This window comes from Accipiter gentilis, chromosome 27 (genome assembly GCF_929443795.1).
Source record: "Accipiter gentilis chromosome 27, bAccGen1.1, whole genome shotgun sequence".
Taxonomy (NCBI): domain Eukaryota; kingdom Metazoa; phylum Chordata; class Aves; order Accipitriformes; family Accipitridae; genus Astur; species Astur gentilis.
Genome location: NC_064906.1, coordinates 1,338,027 through 1,352,306, shown reverse-complemented (window position 1 = coordinate 1,352,306; position 14,280 = coordinate 1,338,027). Strand labels below are relative to the sequence as shown.

The 14,280-nt window shown below is 38.3% G+C and overlaps 1 protein-coding gene across 7 annotated transcripts in view; it reads right to left on the bottom strand.

The window, feature by feature from the left end:
* Positions 1-14,280, bottom strand: part of PTPRM (protein tyrosine phosphatase receptor type M) — a 523,234-nt gene that overhangs the window by 189,084 nt on the left and 319,870 nt on the right. For 4 of the 7 annotated variants that reach the window (XM_049830233.1, XM_049830234.1, XM_049830235.1 and 1 more), the window contains exons 12-14: positions 10,988-11,261; positions 9,800-9,836; positions 4,569-4,643 (exon numbers count right to left, since the gene is read on the bottom strand). In XM_049830233.1, the coding sequence (XP_049686190.1) occupies positions 4,569-4,643; positions 9,800-9,836; positions 10,988-11,261 (386 nt within the window). The remainder of the gene's footprint in view (positions 1-4,568; positions 4,644-9,799; positions 9,837-10,987; positions 11,262-14,280) is intronic. The other 3 variants (XM_049830237.1, XM_049830238.1, XM_049830239.1) reach the window with 1 other exon arrangement.

The window sequence follows — 14,280 nt, the reverse complement described above, 5'->3', positions numbered from 1 at the left end:
TGTAAAAACAGGCTTAGAATTTCACTTTGGAGAGTCAGACCCATTCTCACTCTGCTTTCCTTGTCACTTGGGCCTTGCAACAGCATCGTAATACAGCTTTGACATTAAACCACATAGGTGCTTGCTCTCCCCTGAATAACTATCCACAGCTCCCTCTGATGTAAATGATTTTCAGGAGTATCAAGAGAAGAATAAACTCCTAAAATGCTGTATTCACCCTGCAGACAGACATACCTGCATATAGCTGTGTTATTACAGAGAGCACTGCAGTCTCAACTAGGAAATAATGGGTTCTCCATTACCCAAAATAGCACTTGAAGTTTCAACATGTCAGAATACATCTAAATCAATGTTACATGGTTCAGGATGGAGAAAAATGAATGTGAATGTCTGTCCGGCCTGTGTTGCTATACCTCAAATGCACTGTAAAGGATAACAAACTAGGTAAATAGGAAAACACTTCTTCTCGATTCATGCTGTTGGTTTTTGTGTTAATAAACAAACTGTGTTTTCAGTAATGCAGTACGTATGTGAGGTTGCGATTTAATCAATCAATGATTTCAGTTGGGTTTTTTTCACTTTTACAGTAGAATGCATGAGAACAGAATCTGACCCAGACTACAGCAATAAATCTTGCTATGTATTGAATACGTGTCTGAAGGAATCTGTATATTTTATTATACTGCTAACTTCATAACCGAGAAGAAACCAATTGGGATTATTTTATGACTGCTTTTAACATGGTTATAAAACATGCTGCTCATCTAGACCTTAAGGTATGCAGAGTAAAAATCACTTAAGCTTTGATTGCCACTATAGTTTTTTAAAAAATGTTCCCAATTTTTAAGTATCAGTTATTCTACAAAACTTCTGACATATCTTGTACCTGATTTGTACCAAGAATTTCATCTATGAAGAGTGTACAATACAGAACTCTCCTTTCTAGCTGCATGTGTAATTAACAATGGGTAGTAAAAAGGGCGTTCTATGGAAATCAGTCTTAGTAATATCCAGTGAAGTAGTGGCTGCTCCACTAAATCACAGATGGAAATACTCTAATTTAAATATAAGTAGCTCAGACATATTTCAACAATTAAGAAATGCCTGAAATAATGAACACCCTAATCATAATTCCAAGCATGCTATTTTATCAGAATGCAGACAGAACAAAATAGATGAGGGCCAAGTGAATACCAAATATGGCCAATTTAAACCTATTACATGAAGTATCTCTTACAAAGTTGTGAAGCAAACTGCAAATGCTTTCAGGCTTTCTCAAAACCAGGGATTTGTTACTCAGTTTTAAAGTCGAGATCATACACTTACATATGTAATAAGTTTTTCGGTAATCTTCTGCATGATTTCAACTGTTTGTTAAACTGTATTTGTTTATGAAAACATGGAGACGGTATCATGAGGACTATTATACTTCATGTATACATAGTCTTTTCTCCTGGCTGACAGATGTTAGATAGCTAGATATTCTCCCTATCTGTTGGAGGATAGGGTCAACTGAGTCGATTTCAAGGGAGTTACTTTTTGTAAGGTTAACACTGAGACCTAAACACTATCCCCCACATTTGAATTCCTTAGTTACTACGTTATGGAATCAGTGATAATAATGTATTCACTAACTAACAATTCACTAATACTAACAACACTAATTTGCCTATTTTGGCTTGCGAGAATCAAAATCACACAGTTGCCTTTACAGCATATTATATAATACTATAACTTAAGGACAACATTGTAGGTATTGAAGTGCAACTGCAAAGAAAAGTTCCCTTTGCTACAGGCTGCAAAGGAGTACTGAAAGCAAGGAGTAGTTGTCAAGATATTTAGGGCAAATAGCAGATAATCCTATAAATGGAAGTCATCTCATCTTTATATGAAAAGGAAGGAGAAAGGAAGGACAAAGAGGAACTAATAATGCATTGTTTATAAACTGCACCAGTAAGGGCCAGGATGAGTTGCTGACGAGGGTGGAGGAAATGACTGCAAGAAGAGTTGGCTTGAAAGCTGAGCTGTATTACCGTGATCTTTCTGAAGAGGAAGACCTTTCAAAACTGGTAACAATAGTTAGGAATGCAACCAAGATTTTAAATTTTCATTACGCAAGAAGCACCAACTTCCCACCTGAAAAAAAGAAAATCCCAACCCTAACCTCCACACTGCTTGTTATGTATCTCGTCAAATGCTAAAAGTAATTTCTTGATCTCAAATGTAATTACTTTGGTGCTAAGCAAAGAATTGAGGAAAAGGCACTGAACAGAAAATGCTAAGTAACATTATTTAACAGTTACAGCTGTAGGGCTTGTGGTAAATACAGTTAGCAATAGTCCTATGATTTCCACATAAAGAAGTCCTCTTACATGTAGATCCTTTCCACTGTCTGGGAATTTGTAAGAGAAAAGTATGGGGAGAATGTGCATCACTCCCTGCTTCCTCATGTCCAGTCTAGCTCCTGTGAATCTCCTTCAAGGAAATCTTCGGGTTCCTTATGGATACTGCAGATATCATTATTGCTGTACTGCCCTGAAGTCAAAAAGCCTGCCAAAGGGACCCCTACACACTAGGGGGGGTTGTAAGGTTCCTTTGTAGGAAAACATGAATTCCTGTTGCTGTCATGGGACCAACCACATGGGCCTGCATGAGGTTTTTTCACTCCCTATTGCAGTTGTGGCAACTGAAAAGGAGGAAGCTACTTCTTCCCTTTTGATCACACAGGCTTTCAAGCATGAGAAAGGGTTGCAAAAATGATGAGGGGATTTCGGAGGCTTTTTAATACATTCCACACATAGCCAAAAAAGCTGTTTGCATTTGATACTGAATGGAATTTGATACTTTCTTTTTCACATAAAAATTAGTTTCTGGCAGATCAGATTAAAAAAAAAAAAAAAAGGATATGAAAGTCACAGACAACCACAGAGTGCCAATGCTATGAGCCACCAGTGACAAAGCAACCAAATAACTACTTTGCTGGCTGTCCTATGATAGCTATATCTCTGTTCTCTCATTGTTAACTACTATAGACATCTCTCTATTGTGGAACAGGCATATGTCCAGAGTTTCCTGTAGCTACGCAGTTTTGCATTAAAACAAATAAAAAACAAAATAGGAGAAGAAAAACATTTAATTCTCCATATGGAAAAATATATAAACGTATTTGAATTCTGTGATGAAGAAATGAAAACTTCTTGAAGTTCAAGGACAGGAAAAAGATATTTGTCTCTTCAAAGCTTTATTTGTATTGCCAAGTAAAAAATAATTGAGCTATAAAAATGTATGTGGACAGAGCTTCTGACAAGCACCACTAACAAGAACAAGCTAGTATTTCCTAGCATCATCTAAATATATTATTCTGGTTAGTTCATATGTTATTACGTAACACAAATATACGTGCAACAATTTAGTCTTGATCGACATAGCAACTTGGGCATAATGGATCACTCAGCTTTGTTATTACAACACATACCCTGGAATTAAAAGCTACAGCAGACATGTCACTAATCCCCTTATTTTAAGCTGACTCATTTAACTGTCTCTTATTGACTATAGCAGTAACCAGATGCTAAGCATCTGAACTCCTCGTCCCTTAGACACCCTGGTAGCAACATTTAGATGCTTCCCAAGTAACTGTGTCAGTATTCTTGAAAAAGGCAATGATTTTATCATATGCTAAATGCTGATGGACTAGGTCTAACTTCCCATGTTACATATGCCATCAAACTCACCTTATATTCTAGAGTTTTTAGTGCTCTTTGCTTCTGTTTGAAAATAAAAGTTTCCCAATCCCTTAATGCTTTATGCATGTGTTTATTTTCTGACAAAATGAATCATTTCCCCAAGTTCATAAAGATTTTCTGGTACATTCTGAACCAGCCTTCAAGCCACACACAGCCTAATAATTGTCTCACTTGCATACTGAGATTACTTTTGACAATTAGATTTAAAAACCTTACGGTCTTGTTCATTCTCATATGCCACATGCTAGGTTACTTTGTTTTAAACCTAGAACTCATGTCTGACATAATTTAAAAGGAATCAATTTTATTTCTTTATTTTAATTTTTTGCATATTGAAATGTTGACAGAAAATATGATCTTCCCAACATTCTGCAGTAGAAAAAGTCATTAATAAAAGACCTTTGCCCTAACTCACACATGCAACTCTTAAGCCTAAATTATTTAGAAATTCTAGTGTCTTGACCTAATAACACAGAAAAAAATAAACAGGTATGCAGGTATATATCTATATTCAAACTGTCATTCAATTAATGGATGGAGCGAGACTAGATCTCTTTACATCAGGCTTGAAGGAACTTTCCACAGATCACACATACAATAGACACATGCAGTGGAGTTGTATGTACAGGGATATGTGTGTAAGTTTTGGTGCCAAGCACACAATTTAATTTAATGGAGCTGAAGAAAAAATTATAAACAAAAAGAAACTTTCAACATAGAAAACTATTTATGAGCAGAGAATGAAGAAACCATCAGGGAAAAGGAGCCAAAGAAAATGAGACAAAATGGGCATGATGACTTGTCTATACTTGAAAATCTGACCTGTTAGTTGGTCGTCGCCTGCAGCAGGGGCGATGCGAATGTATGGTGTTGTAAGCTGAGTCACGATTATCGCAGCTAAGGCAAAGGAAGATTTCCAGGTCAGCATGCATGAGGGAAAAAAAAGCCAGACTGAAGCTAGGCCAGCAAGAAGAATCTTGGTCAATAGTTTATTGTCTGAGCTTCTTACAAATAAAACCAAAAAACTCCCACAATTTCCTTTTCATCTTCAGTTGTTAGTTTGGTTATTCTGCAAATTAGTAAGCTTTCATATGTAACTTTCATTCAGGAAGAGGACTCAAAGCACATTATTTACATATAATGCATTTGAGGAAACTGGAGACTCTTTGGCTCTGCTAGTCACAGCACTGGGCTAAGTGAAAGTTAACTGCTTATTCAGATTACTCTAGTATTAACTTCTCCAGGTAATTTGAACTATTTTCACTTTCTTTTTTCCTATTTCATAATAGTACATTTTTCCAATAATTCTTTTTTAAGATAATTTTCATGTAAAATATTTTTGAGCTAGCTAAGATTCATTTTTCTTGTACCTACTTGGGTCTTTGTTCTGAAAACGCACACACTACACATACACTTAACTTTCAGCATACAGGGAATGACTACTGAGAGTTGGCACCCTTTTAGTTAGTGTATGTAACTGTTTGAGGTCCGAGTTTCAAGTTCATGTTTTGCCACTAAGACAAGAAAAAGCTGAAAAAACGGAATTATTTGCATGTCTGAAGTATTAAGACTTTTCTGTCAAGGCTGTAACAATCACTGACTGGTATAGATAACTATTACCATGGCTCACATTAATAAAAGCTCGTATTTCTTTGTTTGCCAGCAGTTCTATGATTGCCTCTAAATGGTTAAGCACACTATGATACATATATATTAAGGAATATAAAAAAAATTAAAAGGTCAGATCCAACATGATGCAGCTGGAGAATGATGCAAAGAAAAAATATTGGAAAATTAAGGACAAAATTATATGAAAGATCACTCATTTACATAGAACAGCCTGGGTGCTATTAGAAATGTGGCAACGAGTGAGGAAAATAGACCATCTACCATCTGCAGACAATTAAACTCAAAACTGCTGCTGCATAATATTTTGAAATATCCCTCTGCAACATTGAAATGCAGTCTTGATAGTAGCTGCTAGAGCAGTGTTGGTATTGGATTTAAAATATTATAATATCCTTTCTTCTCTCATAATTAATGAAAGCCTTCCAATATTGCAAAATTAGAACAATGATGTGTCCCTCTTGAGAACTGGATTCCTAGGAGATAACTAAGATGTTTCTGTCCAGACAGTGTTATAAGTCATATCAGGAAATATAGTCTTAATATAAATCACAAAACACCACAAAGTTGATAGCAATAAACTTGGACGAGTTTTGGAATGTTTTCAACTTCATCTGTGGAGATTTTACAGTCATTTAGCTTGAAGAAAGAGTAGGTATATGAAAGCCATATTTCAAGCAAAATACGACAACCTTTATTACCACTGGTACAAAAATATCTTCCTGATTTTTGTTTGTTTGTTTGTTTAATTATCTTGTCAAAAATAATGGGAGTGGAAACCCTGCAGTCTCCACATTTTATATACACCAAATAGTCACAGAGGTCCTAGAAGCCTTCCTCTACAGAAAACTAAGATCAGAAGACTCCATTATCACAAGAATATGCTGTCTGATCCTTCCCCTAGCAAAGTCAGTGGCAAAGTTTCCCTTTGACTGCAGTAGAAGCAGGAGGAGAACTTTCAGCTCTTCAAAACCCAATATTCTGATCCTAAATTACACTTACAATGTTTGCAATCAGGATTTTTATATGATCTCTAAAAGAATTCATTAAACAGAGGTTTCATTTGTAAAAATGTAATGGTCATAAAACAAGAGTATTTTTTCAAATGTTACAAATTGAGGTTGTTTAAAATATAATTGATGGAATGAGAAAGTATTATCCATCTACTGACCCTACACATGCATTTGACCCAGTAGAGTTAGGCTGTACTTTTCCAACAAGAAGCCTGTCAATAAGGTAATAGACTATTTGGTGCACTTTGGCTCTGATCCAGCAACACAGTGTGTGCCAGTTGAGGATATGCTTGACAGTAAGCACATGGTTTATTCCTGTTGACATCAACTGGAGTGAAAAGTGAAGTACCTACTGCAGCATTCTGCTGGATCTGGGGCAAGGACACTCTGTACGTTTACATTACACTTACTAATTTATTTTTATTTTAACAAAAACTACCAAAGCACACAGTGGGCCTTGGAATGAACACCACAAAACTCAGTGATAAAGCAGAATGTCAATGATCTTAAGAAGGTCTCGAGGGCACCAACAACTTTTAGATTATCTGAAGTTGGGATAATTAAAGGAAATACAGTTAGCAAATTATATAGCTATGTTCATGTCAGGTTCTGAACTTCCATATTGGTCCTGAGGGCAGACTTCAACCACACACCATCAATACAGACGAGGTGGCTTGGCCAAGCTCAGCTGGGTCAGTGGAGCAGCGTGGAGGTTACCTTGGGTGACATGAATCCCAGGAAGGGCTGCCAATGTGCTTGGTACAATCCTCAATTCCATGGAAATGGAATTGCAGAAGCTTTCAAGAAACAAGTGGACAGTTGGCTGCACTGTCGTGTTTGTTTTACAAAGTATGCTTTATGGCACAGGCCTTTATGCAGTAAAATAATTACATGTCTACTTTAAGACAGAATAGTTGCAATGTAGTCAGTGAGACTGTTCTTTTGTGCTCAAAATTAGGTATATAATTGACTTGATTAGGGCTTAAAAGCATATGGTTTCCCACATATGTATTAAATTCTAGAGTACATCTACTAACTCCAATGGCCTACATAAGGCTGTAGGTATTTTCAGGATCAGACCTTAATTTAAAAGAAGATTGTACCAGTTTTATACATGAATGGCCTAAAGCACTTCCTTTTAGCTTTAAAAACTTGAACTTTCAAAGATAACAGAAGCCCAGAATACAAAAATTTCAGAAATGTTACCAGTATACGAAAACTAGATGTTATACTGGAAAGCATCCATAACCTTATTTGCAAGAACCATTGTAATAAATAGATGCACAATGAGCACATGATAGAGCTTAAGTAGCTTACTGTCTAGTAGCTATACTGTAGTCACAAAACTCAGTGGAAAATGGTGCGTGTCTGTAAGAGATCAGGCACAGCAGTCAGAGCAGCCTTTGTTTCCTGGGGTACAGGCAATGTGAATGTTGTACCAAGCTGTTTGAAGGGATGGGGACAGAAGGGAATGTGAACAGGAGAGGACAATTCTCTGTCTTGCCCCACTGCAGGTGTGGTGACTTCTGAGCTACACACATTAAGCATTTTTGCTATTTTTTCTAGTCCATATGTGGAAAGTCCAAAGGGGGCACAGAAGTGTGTTTTTCTCTCAAGTATCTCTGTTAGGTCTCAAGAGAAAAAATCTGTACAGGCAGGTATGATTAATATATTAAAATATGTCATGGTCTCCTTTTTATTTTTTTAAATAAATATAGTTTAAAAATATAATACAGACATTCAGTTTATAAGCATGGAAATCAGTGCTTTACAGAAGCCTCCCAAGAAAGTTCTGCATCAGGAACCATAAATGCCATTGAGGACATCTCTGGTTTCAAAGCCATCACAACAACACAACAGAATTTTACAGGCTTCACAACGGTATTACGAAGAATTCTGAAACATGCTTTCAAAACAGAGATGTATGGAGATTTGTTTAAAATAAAAGCTACATTTCTCACATCTCCACTGCCAAATGGGTTAGCTCAAAGTAGCTTGTTGCTATGGGAGCTATCCCAATCCATAAAGTTACCCTCACTTCTCAAATGAGAGAGCAAGATTTTTCAGTCAGTCAAGTAATTGAAATAGTTGAACATCCATTAGTGATTAAGAATACAAATCTTCAAACAATTTAAAATCCATTCCTCGAATCACCTATTATGGTTTCTGAGGTAACATAGTCCACTCCTGGTATCACTGAAGCTACTGGAAAACCAACATCACAGGATTCCACTTGAATCTGGAATTCATCTCTCATCTACATTTTATTGGGTTTTAGTTTAGATATTTGAAAATTTTCTATGGGTTAGTAAGCAGTCAGTTAGTAAATTAAAATTATAACTACTACCTTTGGTTTGGGAAAAAAACCCCAGGAAACAGTTCAAAGAACCATAAAAAATGTATTTGTCACATCAGGAGGGATCCAGCCTTTCAACAGAGGCAACTGTATGCTAATATTTATGTTACTTTTAAGTAATGAGATTCTCACCCTATTTAGATTTAGTGGTGAAATTGTGAAGTCTACATGTAACTGAAATCATGGTGCAATCAGTTATGTTAGGGATAGTCACTATGACACATGCACGATCTCCCAAAAGGAACAGTGGTACAGTGATGAAGTAGTTTTTGTTTCATACTCTTACCAGGTGCCGAAACCACAAGGTGGTATTACCAATTCCTGCTGACAGCAGTACTTTCTTTCCTTTTCCTCTATTACAATCTCCAAATAATCATACTATCCCACCACTTCTTTTTCAGGCTTTGAAGTTGCCACCAGCTAGAGGTTCTAAAAAGGTGTGACTACAAAGATAATCACAGACAGATCCCAGCCTCCAAAGTTAAATGTATCAGCAGCATTTTGATCCTTCCCTGTCTGGGGATCAAACCTATAGCTACCACTGTCTCAGTTATACAAACTTGTCTCACAAATGGTAGTATCATGTGATGACAGTCCAATAAATACAGCTGATTTATACCATGAAAATTAAGAATGTCTTTTCTCCACTTTTCTTTCATAAAGCAATTAAGATAATTGCTTATGAGTAGGGGGTGATTTTTCACTATGGATGTAGAAGCAGCTAGTATGCGCTCTGCAACTGGCAATTTTACAACTCTACTGTATATAGAAAAATCCAAAATATTTATTGTGAGATCATATAAAAACCCACAGAATATATTTTAAACCCCCTGTGTTCAAGTAGACAACTAAAAATGAGTAATACGTATATTATTAAAAACAAACAAACAAACAAACTTCCTAAATCTCAGCTAGAGACACAAATGAATAATTTACATTTTGTAATAGGTTTAATGATGACTTTTAGCAACATAAACACTTCTGGAAGTTTGCAAAGACCATGTGAAGGAAAGGTTAGCAAGCTGAAATACAGAATACATGACATAATATGAACATACCTTTCGTAGCTACCCTGACGCAGTCGATCTTGGTTTCCTGTGTCAAATAAAGAGGAAAAAGGTCACGTCTTGTGTTCCTAAGCAAAGAAAGTCATCCATGATTCTGTTCTTAAAAGTACTGACAAAATGTCAGAGAAGTGTTGATTTAATGTGCCTCATTACATATTTAACTGCTCATTAAGTAACTCCAACGTGCTTTCATAATATAGACAAACACTGCTTGGGTATGGTACATAAATGTTTCACTTAAGATCTCTCTAAAAGTAGAAAATATGTGAAAGATATTCACAAGAGCAAAGGAAAGTGTTCAGCTTTTTTACTTTGGCAACATAACGACCTTGGGAGATTTTTCTTTTTCTTACAGATCATGTAGTTTGAAGCATCATGCTAGACAATTTTAGCAAGAAAAAAAAATCAATGGTGTTTCAGATTTCTGCACTGTCAGGGCACTGGGAAAGGGGAGCCATTATGGTTTCTGGCAGAAAACATTTCCAGCCTGTCAGCACAGACAGCCAAAGCCTATCAGGAATTGAAGGGCTCTGGGTAGGTCTGTCCATGAAATGAAAAACAATTCCAGGAAGAATTAGTCTGATGAAACATGATCTGTGAAGACCTTTTTACACACTTTTAATTTCAGTTCCATCTACTTATTTTTCTTTTACTGTTTGCAGAAAGGGGCAGCGGGGCGGGGAGGAATTGGTTTGCAATTCAGTCAGGGCAACTAAAAGAGAACATGGGAGTTCAAGACATTACAAACGAAGGTAATGGGACTGAACAGGCCGAGACAGATGTGCTAAAATCCACAATCAAGTTTGGCTTAAACTTAATAAAAGAAATCACAACACTCTCCTCTTCAAAGCAAGAAAACAAAAACAACAACAAAAAGAAAGAAATAAAGCCAGTCAAACACACATTGGACAGCTTTTAGGTAATAAGACAGAATGGTAACGCACTACTTTGCTTACACGCTATTGACAAAATGTGCTGTTTTCCCCAGCTCTTTCCTGTAACCTTTAATCATTAAGCAATATTGTGTTAGGAAAACTGATATTTTTTAAACTCAGTGTGCTAAATTTCACTGTTACTTCATTTTCTCGTTAGCAACTAAATTGGGCATCATGCTAGTTGGTGTGAATCATCTATTTACACACAAATACTGTGTAAAACCACACCTGTTATAAGACTTACCCCATTGGCTCTGCTAGCAGCTTGAAAATAGATGCTGTAGCTCTTATGAGGAAGAAGAGGAGTGTTCCAGAAACCACTGTAGGTTTTGTTATCACCAACAGTAAAAGGCTGAGCAGCTTGTAAACCATTGGCTGGAAACTCTGCAGCAAAGTAGTACTGCGAATTTAAAAGTGAGGCATTCTGGAAATGAATGGGCACTGGGTAGCACTTCAGGATTTCAGTTGTCTTTTTGGTCCTCCGTGGGCGTTCTTCTTCAACAACTATTTGATAGACACTAAGAGTGTAGAAAGGAAAGAACAAAAGAAACATATGCACTATTTTAAGACTTGGGCAGTCAACTAATTCTGAAACTGTAATAGCATACTGGTATTTATGGAAAAAAAGAACTATTAAAAGCAAAGGACACTGGTAAAAGTAATTTTGATATTCAGGTGTATGAATTTGTGGAATAGACTCATGCTTCCAAACAAATTCATTTTGTTTTGGAAAAACAAAATTAGCCATACACACCAGAGCTTTTCACACAGCAAATGCTTGGAACACTTTCTTGTTCGAACTCTTGTACCAAAAAAGCTTGCTTGATCAGTGCTAAAATGTAGAATTAAGTATTGTTTTGTTCACAGAAGTAAGAATAAAGCTATAGATTCCATTCTCTAAGCTGTTTTATCTTGTCTAAATGAAATCAAATGAGTAGTAAGATAAAAATGAAGAAATAAATTACAAAAAGATGGGGAATAGTATTTGCTTAACTGTTGACATTATAACTATTCATAACAGCACACACAGAGTAAATTACAGTCTTTTTAATATTTCGGTGGCATATTGACTGTTACTGAGCAAGAATAAAACACATTTTGATGGAAGTTATTCTCACTCAGCAAAGCACTTTTACACATCTTACACATAACCATATTTTTAAGTGTTTCTGCACTCTGCAAAGCAATGCAGTTTGCACTTGCATTCTTTGCTGTACTGGGACCTACAGGGAACAGTCCATCCCTCTCCACTGTAAAGGTGCTATGGACATTCAAGCAGGAACAAAAGAAATTGTGATTTCTGCTGTATATGCAAACAGTGTAATCATTATACCCTTACAGTTGCTGTAAAAGCCTGAGTCAGTGGTTTCAAATTTGTGAAGTGGGAAGTCCATGTCTCTAAAGAGGCCTGGCTTGCAAGTTTATTGCATCACTGGGGACCAGTGATTCTTAGTCATTATTTGTCTAATGGAATCTTGAATCCCAGTAAGAAGGTCAGTATGGGTAACTGATGTTAAAGGGGCAATGCGTCCATGTTTTTGCACATCATCGACCTCTAATAACAATTTATGATCTTTCAAGTTGATAATTCATAAAGAACAGCAATCTCTGGGTAGGTTATAATTCTTAAAGATGAAATATCCACACAGTCTACTGACATGTTGTTCTCACTCTGTCATCTGTACATTGATGATCACGTTTACAGAAGACTACCCAAAGTACAGGGACACTTGGGCTGGGCCTCTGCAGGCCTCCATCTGGACCCAACAGGGCTTATTGCCTTAGTCATATCACTGCACAGCTATGGCTATTACCCTTCTGGAGCCAAATCTGGTTTAGAAATAAAAGAGATGACTTTGTGCAGTCATAGCCAGCTCATAGCCAGTGAGCTCCTGCACCTGCTGGGCCTCTGCTAGACTCAAGCTGCTATAAGCACTGGCATAGAGCTTTCCAGCTCTTGCACTCTCTGGAGCCTTACTGACTCAGTGAAAAACCAGACTAACTGTTTTGGGTTTGTGTGGCAGGGTTTTGGTAGCGGGGGAGGGGACCGCAGGGCTGGCTCCTGTGAGAAGCTGCTAGAAGCTTCCCCGGCTCCATGTCGGACCTGCCTCTGGCGCAGACCAAGTCCATCAGTGATGGTGGTAGCACCTCTGGGAGAACAGATTTAAGAAGGGGAACCTGCAGCAGGGGAGGAGATTGGAATGTGAGAGGAACCCCTCTGCAGATACCGAGGTCAGTGAAGAAGGTGGGGGAGGAGGGGATGCCCCTGCCGCCCATGGTGAGACAAGACGGCAGGCTGCCCCCCCCCCAGGCCATGGAGGGGAGTGGGGGAGCAGATGCCCACCTGCAGCCCGGGGAGAGGAGCCCACGCCAGAGCAGGGCGAGGCCCCCCAAGATGGCCGTGATGCCATGGGAAAGCCCGCACTGGAGCAGTCTGTGCCTGAAGGACTGCAGCCCGCAGAAGGGACCCATGCTGGAGCAGCTCGCGAAAAACTGCAGCCTGTGGGAATGGCTCACATTGGAGAAGTTCATGAAGGACTGTCTCCCGTGGGACAGACCCCATGCTGGAGCAGGGGAAGAGTGAGGAGTCCTGCCCCTGAGGAGGAAGGAGCAGCAGAGACAAGGTGTGATGCACTGACCCCAACCTCCATTCCCCGTCCCCCTGCGCCGCTGGCGGGGAGGAGGTAGAGAAAACCAGGAGTGAAGTTAAGGCTGGGAAGGAGGGAGGGGTGGGGGGGAGGGTGTTCTAAGGTTTGGTTTTACTTATCATTACCCTGCTCTGATTTTATTGGTAATGAATTAAATTGGTTTTGTTTTTTTCCCCAAGTTGAGCCTGTCTTTTGCCCATGACCATAACTGGTGAGTGATCCCTCCCTCTCCTTGTGTTGACCCACGAGCTTTTTGTTACATTTTCTCTTCCCCATCTGGGGAAGAGTGAGCAAGTGGCCTCATGGTGCTTTGTTGCTGGCTGGACTTAAACCATGACACTAACATACTGCTTCTACACTCGAGCTGCCTTTGCACGTTTAGATAATGCTGTGTGCTTGAATGATGCCCCATCATGGGAACTGTTCAAGGCCAGGTTGGATGGGGCTTTGAGCAACCTGGTCTAGTTGAATATGTCCCTACCCATGGCAGGGGGGGTGGACTAGATGATCTTTAAAGGTCCCTTCCAATTCAAACCATTCAATGCCTTCATGATTCTATGACAGCATGATGCTAGGTCTGCAGAGCCTTCACAGGTGAATATCACCAAGAGGCAGAAAAACGCCAGTTCTCTTGGCCATCTTACTATTTTTTTACCAGACCTACTGATCACATGCAACAGACCCCGTTCACTGTTTTTAAGATCTAGCATCTCCAGATGCTGCACTTCCTATGCTGACAAAGAATGCGCAGAAAGTTAACACTGAGAATGCTTAATACCTCTTCCTCTGCCTGATTTAGACTTTCACCACAGTGGAGATTTAGTTTTATGTTAAGACACTTGAATTTAAATGTCTTTATGAGGATGTTTATACATCTGTAAACTCTCAT